The sequence below is a fragment of the Galleria mellonella genome, unplaced genomic scaffold (assembly GCF_026898425.1).
Source record: "Galleria mellonella isolate WM207_F2 unplaced genomic scaffold, CSIRO_AGI_GalMel_v1 utg139, whole genome shotgun sequence".
Lineage (NCBI taxonomy): Eukaryota > Metazoa > Arthropoda > Insecta > Lepidoptera > Pyralidae > Galleria > Galleria mellonella.
The window spans coordinates 7345797-7370042 of NW_026441995.1; the positions used below are offsets into that span (position 1 = coordinate 7345797).

Here is a 24246-nt window from a genome sequence, read left to right on the forward strand (position 1 = left end):
TTAGTGATTTTAAAAATTGCTGAACAGGGTTAATTCTATTTCAAATATGGTCACACAGGATCAATCTTATAATATGTGTCCATACCATATTCTCTCTGTAGTGTGTGTGTGTTGGAAATGGCGTAGAAAGTGTTGATTGATTTAATTTTACATTTTGTATATAGTTTTATTTTGATGCAAATCTGCAAAGATTGAAGTATTTTATGTATAGCTTAAGTTCTACTGTTTTTTTTTGTGCGTGTTGATACTGCAGTGGCTACTTATTCTTAAATTATTTTTCTTTGTTTTTCGACATATGCTGAAACATAGTGTATTCCCATTTGTTTTTATATAAGAAGCAATATGAGTCTTTCTAAAAATATTGAAAATTCTGGTACAAATAATACCAAGGGAGCTAGAAGTCATTCGGCTCAAGGTCTTACAAGTACCAGTAGTCCAGTTATGAATTTACCATTCCCTCCTCGTTTATGGATTACAGGTTGGTTTATTTTACTTTACTACAATTTTTATATATAATATATTTTTCTAAAATTGTTATGTTAATATATACATGAGTAATAAATAACAGGGTTATTTCATTGCACATTTTGGAATAGCAGATTAGTCTTTTTTGTCTTTAAAATTTGTTTTTAGATGTAGAAGATGATTCTACAGATGACATGAGTGGGAGTATAAGAGATGATGGAGTTTTAAGTGCAGAGCGATCAAGAGTGAGGTCTCGATATCGTCACCATAAACAGAGATCAGTTAGTGTGCCTATTGGCATATTTTGGGACATTGAGAATTGCCAGGTAAATCATTATTGTCTTCTTTCATAATGGTTCAAAAATGCAGACACTCAATTTTTTTTATTATATTTTATGTTTTTGGTCTCAAGTAATTGCTGGGAAATGCTTGATTTTATAATATTACAAAACAAGTTAATGCAGTAGAAGCTCTTAGAAATTTATTGTTTTTTATTGTTGTATAAAAGATGGTAACTATCATATATATCATGATAATATCTAACCAAATTATTATATTATTTTCCTATCTTCATTTTGTGTTGCTTATAAAAGAAGTAGACAGTACCAAGTCACATATTAGTTTACTATTCTTAAGCTTGTTACAAAGCCTTTTTTATGTAGGTTTAAAATCTTTTGGTATATTTTTTAAATATATTTTATAGGTCCCAAGAGGATGTTCAGCAATTGATGTTGTGGCAGCCATTAGAAATAAATTCTTGATTGGTAGACGAGAGGCTGACTTTGTGGTTGTATGTGATGCGAGGAAGGAAGCACCAAATAGGTTACAAGAACTAAATGATGCCCAAGTAAGTAACTTTATTATTACATAAAGAGTCATGTGAATGAAATAATAGATAATATTATGTAATTATAAGATTCTCATATAGTATTGTAATTGTTAATTTATACTTAAATGGTATCACTTTTCAAAATGTGCCCTGTAAATTCTGTTTTATAAAACCTAATAATTTTATAAAATATTTTCATAGTTAAATTCATGGGTCAGTTATGTGCAACATAGGGAGAAATTATTTAAAATTACTTATTAACAATGTATTTTAATAATGTTTATATGATGATATGTAATGAGTTTCATAACTAATACACATACATGTTTTATGTAATGGGAACAATTATTAAAATATATTATTATGACTTTATACTTTCCAGTATTTTTAGAAAATGTAAGTTATGTTAATAATTGTTAACAGGTAAGCCTTATTCATGTCTGTGGGACACAAAAAAATGCAGCTGATGAGAAGTTAAGACAATGTATGAGAAGGTTTGGAGAGCTGCATTCAGCACCAGCAGCTTTGTTATTAATTTCTGGAGATATCAACTTTGCAGCTGATTTGAGTGATTTCAGACATAGGTATGTTAATGATTTATTTTATTTTTTGAAACTATTTATTGGCAGCTGTTTATTCTTAAATAAATAACAGTCCCACAGTCTCTCAGCCTGTCTCCCAATTTTTATGTAAAGATTAAGAGTTTTTTCATTTTTTATTTACATATTTCATACAATCAAATTTTTTAAATCTCTGCACAATTAAATGCATAATGTACACTGGAGAGAAATGAATGCAGGGTCTCCTAAAGAAACCTATAAATCTTGGAAACTAAGAATGCTAGCTTAATAAAATAAATGGTGTTTAATAGACAATATAATACCCCTTAAATGAAAGTAATAAAATTTATAAGTCACTATATTTTTTTTATTAAAAATTACATAAAGAAAAAAAGAACTGCTGATCTCGCCGTAAAAAAAAAATATTAATAGGAATTCATAGGCTATGGTAACCGCTTACCATCAGGTGGGCCGTATGCTTGTTTGCCACCTCAGTGGTATTAAAAAAAAGGAAACATGACATTTTTGTATTACAATATGATTTTCTTGAACTCACGAAGCGTGATTGGGGGAGGGTTCTATTGTTTTACGCATCTCCCTAGCTCAAGCCATGCATGCTCATTCGGGTTGATATCCAGGCTGTGTGTTGGCCACTCCATAGAAGTAATGTTAATCTCTTCTAGGTAGTCATTGACAATGAAACCTATATGAGGTCTGCATTATTATGCTTAAAAATAGCACCCTCATCCAAATTGACCATAAATGGCCCAACATGTTCAGACACATCACCATAGGCTACTTTTTCTTCTATGCGTGCTTGCTTGAATCTTCCCCCTGGTCTTCTATACGCCCTGTGTCGTTCATCGTATTTGTAGAGCATAAATTTTGATTCGTTGGAGAACATAACTATTGACCAATCTTCAATAGTCCAATTTAAGTAGTTCTGGTCATGTCTTAGTCTTGAAATACAAACACTACGCTCCAGTTTAGGGCTATTTGCAGGTCTAAGTGATTTCAAGTTAGCTTCAGCAAGTCATTGTCTTACTGTCCATGCGCTTGGGTTACTTCTTCCGAGGCATCAAAACTGATTTGTAAGTACAGTTCCTGTGAGTAAGTGATTACAAAGCATGGTCTTCACCAAGTATCGATCTTCTCGTGCTGTGGTACACCTAGTTCTGCCTATTCCTGGTCTATAGCAAGGTTAGAGCAAGTTTCCTCGTAACGTCGGTGAACTATTTGTACTATTGACAGCGACACACCAACAGTCCTAGCTGCATCGTTCCGGCCAGTTTCCAGGATTGTAAGGATTCTGGTGCATTTTTTCCATCTTCGAAAGTTTCCCTTATTCAAATTTGATTTTTTTATGACATAACCTTGTAGTAACTAAGAAGTTTTAATACCGTAATTTAAGGAGTATTCAATTGTCTACTAAACACAATTTATTTCATTAAGCCAGCATACTTATTTTCCGTGATTTATAGGTTTTAAGTGATTTAATGTACTTAACAAATAATTTTGTATATTAGGAAAAACATGGAAGTGATATTGGTGCATAAACAGAACACATCATCTGCCTTAATTGCGTGTGCCTCTTCTCATTATTATTTCAATGAACTGACAGCACACCTACCAAGGAACCCTAAGGTATTTTGTGATTATTATTCAGTGAATTCTTACTATCCTTATTTTTTTTTTTTAATTGGTGAAAATGGTATGGTAACCCCGCCTGCACTAATGGGATACGCTGGCGGAGCACCAGTGAATGGTGATAGATGAGAATGGAAACAGGTCAGTTAGACCATCATGAGGAATTCATCAGGAATTAACCATGATAGTTTCCAGGGAGAACCGCTAGGAGGTCGACCTGGTTGGGTATATTGCTAGCAATGGGATTCTCAGTCTCCATTACTAACAATCCCTTTCCCTCCTACTATCCTTATTAATATTATAAACTTGTATGTGAGACATTTCAATGAAGTTGTGTATAAAGATTGGTAATATTATAAATATGAAAGTTTGCTACATCTTGTCACTTTAAAGGCTTATCCAATTGTTATGTAATTTTGTATAGATATAGTATTTTCGATTGAAAATGACATAGGATGCTTTTTATGTTTACTAGTCAAAATGCCAAATGACTGCCGTCTTTTTCTTTTCTCTTTTACACAAAGATTGTCTGGAAAAAATTGTTTTAGCTATTGCTAAAACAATTATTAAAAAAGGTGGTTTTATTAAACCACCTTTTTTAAACCATAATATATAAATATATTTCTATTGTTCTTTTAGTGGTGTAATAAATAAATAAATATTTTATACTTTATAAAAAAAAATTAATCATATTAATTTTGTATTATTAAATTTACTTTTACTAGTTTGATTTGTTAACATATTATAACAATTTAATATTTTACTACACAATAATGTATGGAATCAGTATCTTAAATATACTATTTTTAATATTTATCTACTAGTTGAATAAAGACTGATAAATATATTATAATAAGACACATATTCTACTTGTTTAGAGTAAGCGTTTTTGTTCCAATATGGGAAGAGAAATAGTTTCAATTTATAGTACCTATAGTATCATAGAAGATAAGATATAAAGAAGTATTGTAAAGTTATTTCAAGATAATTAATTAACTATGCATTACATTGATTACAAATATACTGACAATTGTTGTTATAACATGTTTATGTAATATAATGTAGTAACTTTTATATAATTTTTTTATACCATTTATTAAAATCTCAATTAAGTATATAACATATAGAAAATAGAATTGAAAAATTATTTTTGGGCTTATTCTAAAACTATAATTTGTTTTAACGTATTAAAATAACAAATATTAGTTGTCTCCCACAAATAGTGCTATTTAGTACACTATTTAAGAGTTGGAAGGATTGAATAAAGAACATTTTTACAAATTTTCATTTTAATAATATTAGTAAAATAGAGTTTATTTATCTTGTAGTTTATTAATATATACTTTATTAATTTGAATCAGATTAGCCAAACAGAAGAAAATGAAGAGCAACCCACCTGTGAGATGGAAGTAGCTAACCTGCCTTCAGACCAACCTCCCGAAAGAGTGTCTCGTAGACTAAGGAGATTAGCAGACAACTGTGGTGGGAAAGTTTTGAGAGTGACAGCGAATACAGCTGTTCTAAGGTTTCCAACACCTGACCACGCTTCAAGGTAAATGGTTCTTTTTTTTTTATTTTTGTGGTTGTCACTTTGCAATATGCAGTTTTTATTATTTTTCTTGCAGTCATGTAATTTTTTTTTATTTATTCTGCCTTTACGCCATATGTTTTCACTATTATCATGTTATCGAAAGATTTTTATGTCTAAGAACTGATATTTACAACAAATAAAATTATTGTAGTAGATTAAGTGTTGATTGTAAAATTTTAACGAAACTGACAATGTATATTATGACGATATTCTTTCTTTACATTTTGTTTTATCATCTTAATGATACACATTTTTTGTTTTTTTAATGGGTGAAGATTAAGTGGCCATCTGCCTGCGCTATCGGTATACGCTGGCGGGACATCCATGAGAGATGATAGTTAGGTGAGAATGAAAATATGTTCGTTGGCCCGTCGTGACGAATTCATCAATAATTAGCCACAATTGTTACCAGGGGGAACCGCGTGGAGGTCGACCTGTAAGGGTATATTGCTAGCATTGGGGTTGTTAGATCTCATTACTAACACTCCCTTTCCACTCTAATGATGCAAATTAGGCTATATGTTATGTGATTATGTAATTCAAAATTTTGTTCTCCAAAAAACGGGACACGTGTGGAGCTAATACGGGAATAAATTTAGGTAAGAAAGAATCGTTAAAATCTGTGCTAAATTAGTGAAGATAACGTCACATATATGCTTGAGAATCTGAAATAGATTGTAAATTTTTTTCTTTGAAACTACATCTATTCGATTAATCGATACCAATGATCCAATCGATTATCCCGATCTTCTATATCAACTCTCTCTACATGTCCTAACTGAACCATTAAGAATAAATGCCACCTTATTTCTTCCATTTGTTTCCACTAACTATAGAAAAAATTCATATCTGGCGTGCAAGCAATAATTTTAATAAAATATCTGGAGATCTCGTTTCTGATTTATTTATTTCTAAGATATAATCCGCAACACGTGTGCTGAGTCAGTCGTTCTTTAGTAGTTCATTTTTGAACGTGTGATTTCAACTTTTTATTTTGCATAACTGCGTACCTATATTATTTGTACTACTATAATGTTGTTACTCAAAGTTTAATTTAGTTGATTGTAAGTATTAGCGATGTCATGTGCATTAATTAAATCTTGTTTTTATTTGTGAAAATATGTAATTGGCTTTTTGTCTTTTTTTATTATGAAATTTTGTGTTGGTTTTTCTTTAATAAAAAAAAATAGAGAAAGCAATAATAGCAAAGCATTTATACTATTGATTGTCATTATAGAATATGAATAATTTCACTATTAATTATTAAAATAACGAAACTATTAAAATGTACGATTCCTATAATAATTACGATTCATAAAAATGCGGACGTCTAGGTTTTGCCCGTTACTTTGTACGCGTATCCACACGTGAAAAGTAAGAAAAATTTTGAAATAGACAACTTTACATTAAGTGTACTATTTTTACGTTGATTATATTCCGAGTTAGCCTCAGCATCAATCTTCTAAAGCGGGTCGCATTATGTAGTATTTTATTTTTTATTTTTTGCGTTTTATGTGTGGTAACTCAGATATTCCCTATCTTGTCTTTTGTGATAGATATACTGATTACTTACTCTATGGACAGGGATATTTTAGCTTAATGGCAAAAACGCAGTTTTTAATTTTCATTATTGTTTTAATTGTTCAGATTGTTGATTAATATAATAATTAAAACTTAAAATACATTGTCATTAGATAATATTATTATCAAAATAATTTCATAATTTCCATAGTTTTCGTTCGTTTCTGAACTTAACAAAGTAAAAGTGGCGGTACCCACATTTTTTTCAATTATTCACCCAATTCCGTTATTTCCTTTTATTAAATTACCCTATACAAAATTGATTTTTCATAAGGCTATTCAGTTAAATTTCGAATGTTCATTGCATCACCAGACAAGCGAGAAGTATAGTGATTTTTAAGTTGTATAGTTCATTTTCGATATAAACTGCATCACGTAATATTTTAACCATTTAATGGTAACTGCTGTGATATTAGGTATATTATAATGTTACTTTCTGGGTAAGTAATTTATTTTTGTTATCATTGAACTATATTGCGTGATTTATTATATTAATCACAGTTGATTTTGAATATTATCTGATTTAATATATCGCAAAATATATATCTTTTTTTTTTTTAAATAACGGTCTCGATTGTAAAACAATTTTATATTTCCATATAATATAATTTCTATACGACTATTAGATATAAAATTTGTTACATAGTTAACAATTTATTACAACTTTTGAACCTTTCATTTCTATAATTATTGTACTTTTTTATGCGAGAATTTCCAAATTTCCTTTTACATCCCATATAGAATTTTACCTGTCAAATTTCACCTTTGTAGGTCAAGTGGTTTTTTTAAAAATTCGAGCACGTTAATTTCACTTTTATATAATGCATATTTTTCTGGTAATTAGAGTATATCTAATCAATACTATTCTATACCACGAACTGAGTTATTAGAGAAAAATCTACATGTTGTAATCGGTATTCACACTATATACCATATATTACTAAGTATAATAAAAAAAAAAGGAATTCTATCAATATACGACTGTATTTTTAAATCGATTTGATCAGCTGTTGTCGTTATGGTGAACGTAACATTGATTTATACGTATTTATTTCGTCGAGTATGTTGTAGTACAATGTGGCAGGGGTCAAGGCAATTATATATATATTAACAGTCTTAAAATTAATTAACTTTGTTAAAGGTGTTTACTATCACTGGTGTATTGGTCGGAAATTAAAATTATGGCACTATGAATTTGGTATGAATCATATTCAAATTTACGTTTATTTCTGGTCGGATTATTAAACTCACAATAATATATCTTTTTTTCTTTAAATAAATATACATAATTAAGTGTGTTAATTTAAAAAAAAATTGTGGTCATGTTTTATCTTTTTATTTTAATAGGAAATTTAATTAGAAACAAATATAAAAAACACTACGTGACAACACACTCATTTTATACTTGTGTTATTATAAGAGAATAATTATATATTCTCGAAGAACTAAAATAACGTATTTACATCGCAGATAACGGTTCTTGTGTTTTTAAAATATGTGGGTACTAATTTGTTATGTGCATATAAAAATAGGTATTAACGGAATATCTAGTCAATATTAAAGTGTTTTGTTTACGTATTTTTACTTGGATTTGAATTGAATTAAATAAGAACTATATTTTGTAGTTTTTTTTTGTACAAAAGTCGATTGCTTGGGTACCTCTGTCCCATTCGTGTTTCAACCGTGAAGCAGTTGTGTTTGCATGGCTGTGTTTCGGTTTGAAGAGTGGGATATGGCGTGAATTTACTGGGTACAGAAGAATAACACCTGAGTCCTCAGTAATGGCAACGCATGGGGGGTATCATGGGCGAAACAGTATACTCTGTTATGTCCATGGTACTGCTCATGTCTTTAGGCGACGGTTACCACTTTCCACCAGGTGGACCGTTAGCTTGTTTGCCATTCTAAGTTACATGTAACTTGGAATAACAGAGGTTGACGGCCTAGGTTCTGGTACTATATATTTTTGAGAGGTCATTAAACTTGCCTGTGATATCTTTATATTTATTTCTAAGCATTTACATAATATTATTCATCTCAGATACTACGTGTACGCCAAATTTAATGTTGATTCGTTAGACCGTTAAATCGTTAAAGCTACGTAATTACGTATATTCTCCTATAGCTATAAACATTTGTAAATTACCTAAATGAAATTAATTTATCGATTTTTAAACATAAACCTCCAAACCTCCTTATTTCTCTTAAAATTTACTACTTTTGGTTTAATTGCATTTGGATTAAATTTAGAATTAGGATACTGAAAACGAATTATTTATTTTACGATACATAGTTTTTATCCGACTTAAAAAAAATATATTCCAAATTCGGTTGTATTTTTTTTATATTTGTCACCTCAAAACTCTGTCATTTAAAAACCTATTTTAGATTTTTTTTTCTGAAAGTATATACTTTCAGATTGAATAGAAATTTTATCAAAATCACTTCTGTAGTTTTTGAATCAAAATAACTAATTTTGCCTCGATTTAATGTTTTTTTTTTTGTAGAACAAAATCTACTTGTTTATTGCTGATACGAAAACATTAATTTCATTTATAGAGCACTGAAACGCATGGATGGCGAGGATGTATTTGGTCGCAAAATAAGTACACGTTATGCTCGTGGTGTGTTCCAATCTGCGTATTCCAGTGACGAGGGCTACGCTACTGCTCCACCTAGTCAACCGCCGCCTAGAGCTGTTTTCGTACAACCACCGCATCAGGTTTGTGATTTGTTTACTTATATAAAAGAAACCAGCTAAGTCACTTATGTGTACACACTTATTAATCAAAAGGCCAAAGTAACACCCCATGAGTGTAGAATAGACACTTTTTTATTTAGAGCGTCGGATAAATCTTTGACACTAACATTAAAATTTAGAATTAATGACTGACTTGCAATTTTTTTTATATATATGGCCGATAAATGTTGTTATTCTTTGGGAGAACTCGAAAATATTAAGTAACTTATACATTGAATTATAAACTATTTTTATTAATTGATTTTTTAACATACTATTATGATTTTCTTATTGTTAATGTAGTAAATAATTGACAATTTTGAAATAGTCAAGTACAATAACTTGTACTTACTCATCAATGAATTTGTATGCATTAGACTATAAGGCAAACATTTGTACTTCACAATAAATCAAATAAATCTATCTGTAGTGTCGTAATAATAATAAAAAAAGGTTTTTTTTTTATAATAAATAATAGTTATTTTAGTGCCTCAGCCTCATAATGTAGGAATAACCAGAATGCCAAATAGTGTAGAATTTCAGGGTTAACCTTCATAGATTTTTTTTATCTAATGTACCGATACCTTCAATTCTGTTATGACGACCTCTTTAATCTCTCATGTCATGAGACATAGATGAGAGTTAATAATTTTATTTTTATATTAGCAATGTTATTCACCACGTGAGTTGCCGTCAAACACGCAGTCGGTGGCAAATGATTGGGCGTTGGCGCTGCAACAGTTGCCTGCACCGACACCACCGCCTCTCGAATTCTGTCCGCCGCCAGCGCCTAAGCCGCGCAAAATTAGAGGCACCCATGGTTAGTGATCTTTGATTGGCTAGTTTTTCTATGAGATAATGATCGGGAGATGTTTAGTTAGAATTATTGGTTAATTGATGTCTTTGTGATGTAATATTAATCAAGAATATTACATGACAAGGGACAGTATAAGGCAACATTATCTCATTAAATTTCCTAATAGTGTTTATAGTGTATCACTGATATCTATTCACATTACAAACAAAATTCGGAAGGGAATAAGTCCCATTTTTTGTTTCTCCACTTAGCTGTGTTCATATAGATGGCAATAACCTCTTATTTCCTCCTAAACAATTCATGCTCTACTTTCATATTTAAATCAGTTCACTAAGATACTCATGTTAGTTACGCAATTTCTTGTATGGTTAAGGAATAAATAAGTGACATCACTTATCATTTCTGTATGTATTTGGAACCTCGTAACACATTATTATATTATTATTTACTTCATAATATTTAAGGTGCGTTTAGACTATGCTATCATAATTATATGAAATTGTAGTATAGTTTGATATCACGACTTTCACAATATAAGTCCAGTTATGTCTATTTTTTATGATACTTAGATATTTGCCAATCTAAGTATTATAAAATTAAATTGATTTCCACATTAAAAAAAAAAACAAACCGTCGTCCAATAATGGCAAAACCAGTTATTTTAATTTAAAAATTAAATTACTGAACCGATTTTGATGAAATTTTTATGACACCAATCTGTAAGTATATACTTTCAGGTAAAAAAAAATCAAATCGTTTGACAATTGATAGAGTTATGAGGTAACAAACATTAAAAAAAATGCAACCGAATTGAGAAATACTGCATGAAAAGTGGTAACTATCACCAATAGACATGAATAGCGTATCAACCCTTCATGCTTCGTCATTATTGAAGATAGTAGTGTTACCCTTCCGTAATAAAAAATAAATAAATAAAATAAAAAACCCTGTAATTTCACTGCCATGACCGAAAACCGAAACACAGCCATGAAAGCATAGCTGCTCAACAAAACACTAAGACATTCAAACCCAAGCAGACAAGTTTCAAACCTTCCTCTGGTTAATCTAAACTAATATTATAAAGAGAAAAGATTTGATTTTTGTTTATAATGGATAATTTCGTAAAATATTAAACTGATTTTAAAAAGTCTTTCATTTATAGAAAGCTACAATGTCAGCAAGTAACATGGGCTATATTTAAACAAATAAAAAACCTTGTGGGGGTCGCTAGTGTGACAATATGTTTGTATTGATGTTTAGGTTCAGCTTCAGCGAACTTGGACCGATCAGGTGGCTCGTCTAGTAATAGTTGCGATGAGGGCCGTCGCGACCATAGCCAGAGTCGTGCGATGTCGCCCTGGAATTCCTCGGCGAGCTTCAGCGAGCAGAGTGAAGGTGACGGTGATAACGCTGAGCTTACTGTTTCCAACCTGCCTCCGTTTGAATCACCCGTTTTGCAGGTTGTTGTACACTTTTTGTATTATTATTAGTAATTTTAAGACCGGAACAAGAGTTTGTTCTTGGCGAGTTTTAGCCTGTACTTATTTATATTCTGCTATACAATAGCTAAGTATAGAACGTGTTAAGATCGAGTTTCAATGATATTATTATTAATTAAAATACTTTTAAATAAAATGTATCTTAGCATCTTCATTGGTATATTCGTAAATTGTGTTATTTTTTCTATTTTATTTTTTCTATCGCGAGTAGGCAAACAAGTATACAGCCCGTCTGATGGTAAACGGTCACTATAGCCTAATAATTTTTTTAGCCTAATTTTATGATACTAAATTTGATTTTCATAATTTAATTTCAAAATATGATTTATAATAAGTCAAATAGTATTTTTTTATTTTTAATGAATACAATACACAAACTATCCATAAGTAATATCAATGGACTAACTTAGACACAAAGATTTCTTTTGTTACAGGAAATGTTGACAATTCTCTTTGAACAATATGTGCCAGTTGTTCGCGTGATGATCTGGGCAGCCGGCGAAGGACCTCTAGCGACGGTCGTACTTCGCTCCGAGTGGGACGCTCGGTTGGCGATCGCTCGCATCCACAAGCGACGTCTCGATAATAATTGGACAGGTCGCAGGCTCGAACTGTCCCTAGGAAGACCGTCTCCTGCACCGAATCTAGATGTGCTCCGTGCTAGATTACGCGCGATCTTATTAGATCAAAAGAATTATACTCTACCCCTTTTACGCTTACGTGATGCATATGCAAGTCGACATTGCTGCGCCCTAACTACCTCTGATATCGCGAAGGTTAAAGATACTGTCATAATACACGAAGGGTTCGGAAGAATGGTCCAGTTAATAGATCTAAGTCCAGTGTCTAGTGCGGAGATGGAAGCGGCGCCATGGAAGTGCCACATTCATGCGTCTATGAATACGGGTCATGAAGATGGGAGTCGGATATTGCAGCCTGTGTACATAGAGGTAGCTGCCTTAGCGAAGAACGTGCAGTTATTGTTGGAGAATCACGGAGGTGTTCTACCTTTGTTGACGTGAGTTAAGTTTATGTTAAATTTTTTCAATATTCATTATTTAAATTTTTTGAAAAAAGCAATAGCTGATTTTCATGCCCATTCTTCTTGACTGAAATTGATGCTAAAATCCAAATAGGTGCTAAAATCATGAAAAAAAAGAAAGAACTTAAAAATGTTAACTTAATTTTTTTTTATTTGTCTAGTCATCGATAATCTACCGACTTCTAAAAAAGGAGGTTATCAATTTAGTTATATTATTTTCTGTCTGTTATCTCATAATTGCATCATTTATTTGATTGATTGATTTGGATTAAATGGTAGAAAAATAAAAAAAAAATAATAATTTCTGTTTTAAATTTATGACAACATATTTGTTTACAACTTTATACATTTTATTAACAAGATATAAAAGTACAAAATGACTACAAGGTGTAGCTATTAATGTAATTGTTAATAATTCTCGTCTGGAACAGTTTGAAACAAACTTTTATGTCTTTATGTATGTTCTATTACAAATTTATATAATTCAGTTAAGCTCTGGGAAAATATAAAATGGTAGGTAGGTTGTTTTTTAAGGATGATATTGGAATGATAACCCCGCTTGCGCTAACGGTATATGCTAGCGGGGCACCAGTGAGGGATGATAGGTGCGAATGAAAAAACAGGTCAGATAGCCCATCGTGTCATCTGGAATTCAACACGATTGATTTCAGGGGGACCACGTGAATGTCGACCTGACAGGGTATATTGCTAGCAATGGAACTGATACTCTACATTATTAACAATCCCTTTTCCCCTTGGTAGGTAGGTATATCTGTAAACGCAAAATTTGTTTTCAAAGGAGTTGTATAATAAAGCAAGTTTTTGTACAGTTTCGTGGAGTGCTACGAGGCGATGTTCTCGCCGCTGCTGGTGGACGTGCGGCACGGAGTGGCTCTGGAGCTGCTGCTGCGCAGCGTGCCCGGCCTTGAAGTCAAGGACAGCCCTTCGCGCCACCTCACCTGGCGCACAGATGGCACCGATACACCACCTACACACAGTAATATATATTGTTTTAATTTGTATCATTTTGAAAAACGCAGGAATTAATGTATATATATTTGTCTGTCTGAAATTGTACATAAATATCTATTTGTGTATTCTTTTAAATTGTTTAATTCCTGTGTGAGCATCGCCTTATATTCAAAATTAAGTTTCTTATATTTTTATGTTGAATAACATTATGTATGATGTTTACTTTGTTGTCTTTTATTTATCTTAAACAAAGCTACTCAGATAGTAAATATTACTTCTTGAATAAGACTATTCAGATTATAAAAAGATAAAAAAAATATATAATATACAATTGTTCATTAGCATTACTCATATGATCAGTTCCTATATTTCTTGCAAATTGATATAGATATAACTTCCACACAATAGTTATGATTCAACAATGTATATTTTCATATAGCGTATTTTTTTCAAATTTAAATTAAAGGGGAGCAGCTGCTCTCATCTCCCCCCCCCCCCCCCCACTGTAAGCTGATGTAAATAAAAATAAATTTATATGATTATCTTAGAAACAATAACATATAAAATGGATCTTTCCTTCCAGTGATATCCTATTCCAATTCCTTTTTCTTTTATATTCTTATGAATTAATATTATTTTTATCTTATATTGCAGGTGACAGTTCCCGATCTAGCGAGCGGGACCGCGGCCGAACTGCGCCGGCATTGGAACCAATACTTGCTCTGTTCGAACGCGAGCTAATTGATTTGCTTCGAACCGCACCCCGTTGCAGTATTGCCTTTAGCAAGTAAGTTTAACCCTGGATCTATAAACCCATTATTGACCTGTAAACTACAAACCGGGGTAAATATTTACCCCTATTTCTTTCTTGTTCATAAAATCCCTGAAGACAGTAATCTGAGTCATAAGTACATTAGGTTTTTTTTTTCATGTCAAAATGATGGTGAGCACAATTTTACCAAGGATTTTTTTTTTATTGAAATAGACAATTTGTGAAAATTGTCAAACCATCAATTTCAACTAACTTAAAAATGTAATTCAAAGTTTAGCTGGTGTAGATACCTACCCCGTTTAGTAGTTCTAGAGATATTATATAAGTATACTATGATGTATCCCCCCCATAAGGGGAAGGCCTATGTTAAGCAGTGGACAGTTTATAGCTGATACGATAGGATACGATTATGACGTAATCTACATTTTCTTAGTACAGACCTGGCCAAGTTCACAACGAAAGGATTCTTTCTAAAAAGGTCAGTTTCTATCCTTCTTCTAAGGCCAGATCCACATAATCACATATCCACACGAGTAGAAACACTACTCGTAATTGATTGTGACTGGAACAGACTTGACTAGACTGTAGTATGAATACGTAGATACATATACTAGATTGAGAATGAATCGAGAGTAGCATTTTAGTGTGAATCCTGCTTAACTGTTTCCAAAAATAAATTTATCATACTCTTTTTCAAAACTTAGACATACAAGATAATACAGATATAACAATACGATGCATGTAAAATAATTTTGAAATTTTGTGTGTTTTTGTATTACTTGAAGGTGACGTCTGCTTGAAATATCATCGTTTGGCAAATAAACAACAAATTTATTGATTTGTCCTTTTTTGTCAAGCATGTTCTACTACTGGACTCTCCCTATAAGAGAATACTGGAAGTAGTCTAATTACCATGAATAAATCATAGGCTCAAGATTTTAATTTTATTAACAATTCAAAAAGTTATAGTCCATATTGAGATGGCCAAATTATTCACAGGCTAATCCCTGCATTCCATCACCATTTCGGTCGTCAATGCCGAGTGGCAGATTATGGATTCACTAAACTTCCAGATTTGCTCGCGGCTCTAAGCAATGCAATTGTTGTAAGTATTTTTGAGCATTTTCTACTTGGACAATATCTGTTATTTTTTATACTTTTGAATTATATTTTAAACTATACTATAACTATATATTTAAATATAGTTCAACAAGTGAAGTTTTTAAACAGACTTTGTTTTAGAATTTATAGATAGTGAATAAAGGGTTTAAATTACATTTCTCGTTTATAGGTACTCGGTTCAGGATCGTCTCGTGTTATAACAATATCCGCAGCTGCTCAGAGCCGTCGATGGACGTCCGATCTGGTGAAATTATTGAAAGCTCAGCCAGGCCGCGTAATCCTGCCGCTGGAGATACCCGAACTGTACCAGTCAACGTTCGGGCGGCCATTCTCGACTGTCGATTATGGAGTTTGTACGCTGGCTGAGTTGATGCAACGCGTGACTCCTCAAGCGGTTATTGTAGACGTAGACGGTACGCTCTCTTTGCCGCGGCGAACACCTACGCCTGAAGAACGCATGCGAACCGTTCAGTTTGCTATAGAAGTGAGTTTTATCTGATCGTACTATAAATATACTTTTACATTTTTTTTTATATTTTTCTTCACAAAGAGCTATAAGTAATCTATCGAGTAAAATTATATAATCAGTTATAACGATTTGGTTCTGAAATTATATTAAACTTTTTAGATGTTTCAAGGAAATACCAGTCTGTGCGTTGTTTTACTAATTGATATGGTATTCAAATACTTATATATCAATTTCCAAAAGAATATTTTCATACAGTTTTAATGGATTTTGAAGAAGTTCAATTTTTATTTGTAAATTCTATATTTGCATACAGGCCGTTGAACTCCTTTGTTACACGTCGAATCTGCGCATGGAGTTCTCTCGGTTCGTGCCCGCTTACCACGCGCATTTCGGGCGACAACTTCGTGTCGCTCACTACGGCTGCGTGAAACTAGTGGAGCTCCTCGAACTGATACCTGAAGCGGTGACGATATGTGAGATTAACATACTTAGATTATTTTTGTAATATATTAATAATTTTTCCAGTGAGAATTCTTTCGGGAAAATTGCAAATTTATTTGTTGTTTTTTTTTTTTTTAATTATAATCATGCAATCTATGAAATCATAATATAAAGAAATAATAATATTTCATAGTGAAATACTATGTATGTATGTGTATGAAATACTATAAATACAAAAAAATAGCAACGTAACATACGTATTAAAATCTTACCGCCACGCGCGAAATCAGCTGCGTAAAGTAAACGCCACAAGCGTGTAGTAGATTAGCGCACGCGCGGTGTAGATATTACACGTCATGGGTATCGGACAATTTCAAATACATAGCACAGCGTCAAAACTAAGAATCAATTAATTATATGGTTGTGGTGCATTTCTGGTAAGAAAATAATCTGCCATTTGATTCAGACCATTCATCCGAATTTGCTGTATTCATTTTAACCAACCTGTTCCTTCCACCCTGGACATACATATACACTTGCCTTATTATTTAAAATTTATATCTCTATAAACTTATTTTGATTATGAAAATCGTTTATCAAATGATACAAAACTCTTCAATTGTTATTATAGGTTTATTAGACATTTCACGGCTTTATCCTTTACTTTGTAATTATTACTTCTATGTTAAAAAAATTCATATTTAGTAATTGTTTTGCTGTTAGATTTTTTTTGTCAGTCATCAGTATATCTAAATTTTTTCATGGCAGTCGTCGAGCCTAACGGAGACCGTACTGTGAAGCTGTCGAGTCGCGCGGCTCGAGCGGCGATGGCCCATCGTCTGCGAGCTATCACTCCAGTTTCCCTCACTGAATTTTCTACACAATATGCCGCTCAGTTTGGAGCTCCGCCATTGGTAATTAATAAAATTTAAATTATCTCCGACAACTCCATGCCATAATATATTTATTTAAATAAAAAAATCCTAAATAATAGATATTATTATTATTATTATCATCATAACTTTAATTTTTCCATAACTTAGCACTGGTGTTTAACTAACTTAGCAATGAGCACAAAATTTTTCTTTATAGGTGAATGTTAATCTATTATGATCAGAGGAACCTAATTGATAGCATGTGCTAACATCCATTTCTTAACTCAGTTTAGTAAAGTTTTGTATTGGTTTTTGTACTGTTACCCTAGTTGTCTCTTATGTCCTGACAATGGCATGGTGTGGTGATACATAAAACACTCAGATTATTGTCATTATTGTATATTTTATTTCAGCCCGATATGCTGGAAGTGCCGTCACTAGAAATGCTCGTTTATGCCGCCGGTGGATGCGTACAGAATGGTGTAGTGATGGGTCCAGGAGCGGTGCCTTCTTGGGCGACCACCGCTTTAGCTGCCTGTGCTGTTCTCAGCGCCGACCGTAGCGTCGCACGGGGCTCCACCGATGAGTATTTCGCATCCGCTTTCCGGCGCATGCGCCTCCCAGAACCGAATATCCGGCATTTAGCCGCGGCTGGTGTCGTGGAAACTTCGGACCGCAGAATCCGTCTGACCTCAGCTTGGAGAACTGTGTGGCGGCTCGCTCAAGTGCTAGCTGATTCCTACGGACCTATGACAGCCAACGACATGTTAGCGCAATACACTAAGCGTTACGAACCAGTTTTTCCCTGTGTCGATTTAGGTAAGTATTGTATGTTTTTCCTAATTCCTCATACGTGCCTAACAATTCCTAGTAATGTTTTGGCATATAAACAATGACTGCAGTTCTTTTTACCTTGACGAGGCCCCATTTTTTTTAATTAATGCAGCTATATTACATAAACATGTTCAAATTGTCACTAATTTTTCTAGTACTAATTTTTATCTGCCAAAAATATGAGGCAATAAACCTCCTAAATGAATTTAACAATATAAACGTCTAGCGCGTACTTAAGATGAAACTTGACAGTCATATCTGGCGTCTAGTCGTTATATATAATGCATTTGCATTAGATTAAATTAATTATAATTATAACTTGATCCGAGTGTTTTGCCGCTTGTCTAGGGGCTGGTAAGGACAGTAGATAGAAACAATATTAGAATAAAGCCTTACAAATTGTGATATTTTTTACTAATCTGTAAAACAGGCGTGAACAGCTTAGAGGAGTTCCTCCGCCGGTATCAAGAAGTATTCTCTGAATCGAGTGGAGTTAGGCAGTGGTCACTATGTGAAGGCGTGTCGGCGGCACGTTATCGGGACCTGGCGCCTGCTCCGTCACACGAGGACTATGCGTTGCACGACACGCCGCCCGGACAGAAGGTACTTGCTCATTCGAACTTTTTTTTGTTGTCTAATTTTAAAATTTTTACAAATGAAGTGTTAAATCAATGGTTGTTTTTTCTTAATAAGAACTTATTAAAAAAAAAGGTCGCCTTATGAACTTTTATCGCAATTAGACGACGAATTTCAAAGATTCTTTGTGCTCGTTTTTTTCTGAAAATACTCATGTTAAAATTTCATTGCTTCTGGATTCTTTCTATGTCAGTTCGAAATGAGCAATCAAATCCCAGAAGAATAAGATATTTTTTAAGACACTTAGAATTTCTTACTAGTTGATGGAAACTGATAACTGTCGCCTATAGACATGAACAGTACCGTGGCAAAAAAATACACTATGGTGCTCATAATCTTCCTCATATCTTGCTATTATTGAGCATGACGGTGATATGCTTTCATACCCTGTAATTTCACTGTCATACCTTTTTTCCTTTCTTGTGGTTATCATAAGTGGCGACTAAGGAAACTTAATGATCGAGGTATGGGCAGCAGCCTAATGGCAAACCCCCCCCAAATAGGGGGGACCTATGTTTAGTAGTGGATAATTAACGACGGATACGAAGACCCATCAAACCGAAACAGTCATGCAAGCATAGCTGTTATATCTTCTATAATTTCTTCTGTTATATTTAATTTAAGCACTTAAATTGTTATAGGGATCACGTGTATTCGAATCTCCGAAGGTGAATATTTGGTGCTCTCCACCAGCTAGCGCATTGCCAACACCAACTGCTTTACTCAGTCAGGAAAAACGTAAGTTTATATTTAATCTTTTCTCTCTATGCCGTTTGCTAAGATATAAATAACTGTTTTATTGGTACATAACAGGGGTGCTCAAATGATCGATCGCATAAAAAGATATACAGATTTAGCTCAAAATAAAGTAGGCATTCCTTAAGAAACCGCTTTTGATCCGTATTATTTTAGTGACTTATATCACTTGCCTGATATAATAAATCACAAATGTATTCTTTAGGCTATTATAGTAATAAAAAAAATAAAGATGACCTTGAAATCATACATTACAAGAAGTTATAAGATGGCTGACGGAAAAATAATCTACATATGAATTTAAATGGAACACAAATAATACAGTTTAGTGCATATTACTCTAAAAATGTAAAATAAAAGTTAACAAAAGTAATCAGTACAAATAGTAGATATTTTGATATAGTTTTAGACAAAAATTGTAATTGGAAAGCTTATATAGATGTCATATTACATATTATTATGTCAGTGTCTAGTTAGATACCTTTCCATATAGGCCTATATAGTAAAATTAAGTAATCTTGTCAATTGTTCAGAAAATCTAATTTGGTGTCATACCGATAGCAGCGCCACCTACCGGGCCCAATTGTGTTTTTAAACCATCCAAGAGCTCATTGAAATATACAATATAAAACCCATTGAAATATAAAACACACAATTGCAATCCAAATCGGTCCAGCCGTTTAGGTCAAGATAGGTAACAAACACACGTATGGAAGAATTATAAACCTAACAATAAATACCAGTCAGAATCGAAAGCTCCTTTTTGTTAATTTATTTCTTGAAGAAGATTAATAAGTTATTCGACATTATAATATAACCACGAACGGCGCCGCGGAATGCATTTAGTGAATCGTTAAACCTATTTTTTTATTGAACTAGGCAGTGGCAGTCACACACAATGGTAGCAGAATTAAACAAAATAATTTTAATCAAATAACCCCATTGATAATTATCATTTAGTAGTCACAAACAGTATTAAGTTATTGTATTTTCTTATTACATATAGATTTTAGATAAATTGATAACAAGTGTATAGTCAATATATTATAGTTTTTTATTCTTTTTGACCTGTTATTCGTTGAAATTTATCAGTAATTAAGGAATTAGGTCTGTATACTGCTTGCTGGCTTTTTCTTTCCTATGACAGATTAACAATTGTCCTTGTTTGTATTTTAATGATTTTTCATTCGAATAACTTCTAGTTGAATGACTAAAAAAATGCATATTGTGCGGAAACCTAATATCTATGCCACGGTATATCCTACCTAGTCGACAATCCTGCATCACACATACTTGCAGCCTCTCGGAGTCGGTCGATTGTAGTGTAACAATATTGAGGTAGATCACGTTTAAGCACCCCTGGTGTTAAACAATATTTTTTATTTTGCCAACAAGTTTGAAATACTGGATAAAATATTTTAAATTATTACGATTCATCTTATTTTAATGTACATTTACTGTTTGTTATTTTGCAGGTCGTATGCGTCTGGCTGCACACTTCGACGCATCATAATAATTGCCATTTCCATTAATGTTGAAATCGCATTCCTTCCTTTCCAAAATCTCTTGTGTGTAAAGATAATGATTGCATGTTTTTAAATTGTGGCAATAGCAAGAAGTTAAATACCAAATCGAGATTTGACACAGCGAGGACACAGAATTTATGGCAATAAATTTAAGCTTGAAATAAGTCACAAAATAGCCTTCTCTTTTTGAGAAATTAAGAAAACTTGACAAACAATATTGATAAAAAAGAAATAGATTCTACATCCTATCTTAGTGTAAGCAAAATGGAAGACACTTGGAAGGCCCATACAAGTTTAAATTTATTGCCTCAATCTCCATTTGGTTATGGGCATTTTTCTTCTTGGGCGATAGTTAACCAAAGCCGTCAAGGTTTGTACTCAGGGTCGCAACGAATTTTATCAACTAGATTAATAAAAGTGTCCTAAACAATGTGATGTCTATAACAATAATGTTTTAGATGGCATATATTTTCGTGTGTTTATTTAGATTAAGAATTATAATGCATTCGGAAAATGTTATCGCGAGGTTCGTGCCTGTCTAATGTTTAGAATGTTGGACGTTCACTTATCCTGATTTATAATCACTCGTATATTATATTGTTTTAACTTGACAACAATATGATTTGATAATTTTGTTCTACTTATTTCTTATTCTTTTTATGTCTTGGTCTTTCCATGTTTTTTTTTTTATTTTTAGTTTGGTTGGTTAGAATTTAAGAATAATAGTTTTTTCATAAAATTTAATCAACCTTTGATTAATTTTATCCCTTGACATTTATATTTTCTTAGGTTACTTAAGATACAGACGGACTAAAACATAAATGGATAATGTTTGGTATTCCAAAAATGATACTGTATAACTGTGATTTTGTATTTTGTAATATTCATTTTTGGAGATTTAACATTAAGTGTACATATCATTTTAAGATTTGAGGCTCAAGTTATGTTAGGAATAGATATAGTACATTAGGTTACTAAGTAACAAAATGTAATTAATACAAACGTCAGTAACATTTTTCGAATGCATACTGAAAGTACAATAAATCATACAATGTTGATTTTTATCAAAAGAATTTTATCCTTTGATAATATGATCTCGATTGATTAATATAATTGCATGTAATTTGGCTTATATATTTCAGTTTATAAAAATCGTAATTATTGATTGTTATGATTACACAGGATTATTATAATTAGTCAAACGTCGTTTAATAAATTCGGGTTTATGTACTTTTGGACATAATTTACATTCTTTCAAATTTGATTGGCTCTACGGTGTACCATGTTCTCTTTTCAAATCTTTCTTGAACTGACCTTGATGACTACTATATAAATCATAAATTCGAGTCAATTATAGACGTTCAAATCTTTTATAAATATATATGTAGAGGTAGAATATATTATTTAAATAGAATATTATATGCTTATGTCCTGTGCAATGACTCATTTAGTATACACATCATATGGGCGTAAAATTTCGCTGTTCCACATTGATAAAAAGCTAAATTATATGGTGACATATCAATTTTTAAAAATCTGTATTGAAATCTCGATTTATTCTATTTTATTATATAAAAATTACTTGTTATTTATACTGTATGTATTATAATATGTGCAAGGAAGCATTCGCACTCGTAATTTATTGAATTATTTCGTTACTTCATGCTTGAAGTCTATGAATAGAATAAATGGTGATTAAGTACTGTTTTGGGCCAAAGCTCAAACTCGCCCTTACTGGATTGTATGATGTATAATACCTACTTAATAGATTATTACGTCAGATTGCAAAATTATAATGAAAATGAAATTATCAGTCTAAAATTTGTTAAAAAAAGACTGCTAATTTATTCTAAATAATTAGTTATATTTAATTAAATGAGTATTTATATTTTGACAATCGTAAGTTACAAAATTAATACAAACTTATAAAATGTTAATGCTAATTTTTGTATAAAATATAGTTTATATTTAATTAATTATTTTTTTATTTGTAAAATAAGGTCGTAGATGAGTATTTTTTAATTTTATTTGTATAATAGTATAATTATCTAATATAAATTTGTGAAGGATTTTGTGTACCAAGGCATTGCTACTGTGATACTTGTGTACCAATGAATGCCACTTAAATCTTATGTTTAGTTTGTAATATTAAAATAAGCAATTTCATTATACTAAGAAAATCTAAGTTATGTATATAGTGTACATAATTATTGTCTATGATTAAGATATTGGTACAAAAACGCTATTAGTTTTAACCAAAATTAAAACACAAATTCGTTAAACATCTTTTAAATATATTTTTAATAATGTGGAACGTCGATATTTTATCATTAAATGGTTTTATCTGTCGTTAATCGTAAAGGGGGACCTATAAATATATATTATTTTTATCAAATCAATTTTTTTCTGTAAACACATTTTTTTACTTAATACTGCCAGTTCGCATTTTAAATAAAGACAAGTTTGTAATGATTAATATTATTATTAGCATTACCAATAATTATAATACTGTTGAAATGTCAATTTTGTTCATAATTTATTGAAGATATAATGATGTCATGTATCAAGTGCCAATAATAATATTTATGGATGGATTATAATAATTTTCTGTTTATAAGTTCAAAGCACAAAAAAGGTATTAAAACTTGATATTAATTTAACATGACCAGTGCTAATCGGATATAAATGTTTTGTGTGTCTTTTTACAAATTGCTATAGTGTCCATTTTTTAAATTAGTATAATATATGAGGTACTTAAACTTACAAATGGATTCCTAAGACTGTAGCAGATACATAAGTACTTTTGAATCTAATCCACTTTTTACTTTTATGTGACCAGTAACAAAGATTTTAAATTTTTAACATTAGGTATAAGTATTTCAAGTACAGTAAGAGAAGATGATAGTATTATTTTATTCTACATCTTCATAATTCTGTGATCTTTAATTTCTTGTTGTTGTAGTTCCAACTAGATAATAATATATGTATTGGAGTAGTTTTGTCAGTATTGCATGAAGAACAAAAATGAATGTTGGAATAAATGTTATTTTTTTAAGCTTGTATTTTAATTAT

At 31.7% G+C, this 24246-nt stretch overlaps 1 protein-coding gene across 1 annotated transcript; it reads left to right on the forward strand.

The window, feature by feature from the left end:
• Positions 1 to 86: 86 nt before the first annotated feature.
• LOC113512491 (meiosis regulator and mRNA stability factor 1) lies at positions 87 to 24229 on the forward strand. The gene is made up of 20 exons (XM_052903605.1): positions 87 to 478; positions 634 to 791; positions 1169 to 1312; positions 1718 to 1878; positions 3381 to 3498; positions 4863 to 5053; positions 9233 to 9395; positions 10080 to 10233; positions 11491 to 11690; positions 12164 to 12747; positions 13602 to 13768; positions 14398 to 14530; positions 15515 to 15620; positions 15807 to 16121; positions 16420 to 16579; positions 17316 to 17461; positions 17836 to 18241; positions 18687 to 18859; positions 19534 to 19630; positions 21124 to 24229. Exons 1-20 carry the CDS (start codon positions 343 to 345, stop codon positions 21159 to 21161), a joined length of 3750 nt encoding a protein of 1249 aa, XP_052759565.1. The 5' UTR covers positions 87 to 342; the 3' UTR covers positions 21162 to 24229.
• Positions 24230 to 24246: the final 17 nt, after the last annotated feature.

Bases quoted from the DNA above. Each gene is read 5' to 3' on its own strand.
- LOC113512491 (XM_052903605.1), top strand. From the start codon at position 343: ATGAGTCTTTCTAAAAATATTGAAAATTCTGGTACAAATAATACCAAG. The intron at 1,879-3,380 runs GTATGTTAATGA...TTTGTATATTAG, and splicing joins TTGAGTGATTTCAGACATAG to GAAAAACATGGAAGTGATAT. The intron at 11,691-12,163 runs GTTGTTGTACAC...CTTTTGTTACAG, and splicing joins TTGAATCACCCGTTTTGCAG to GAAATGTTGACAATTCTCTT.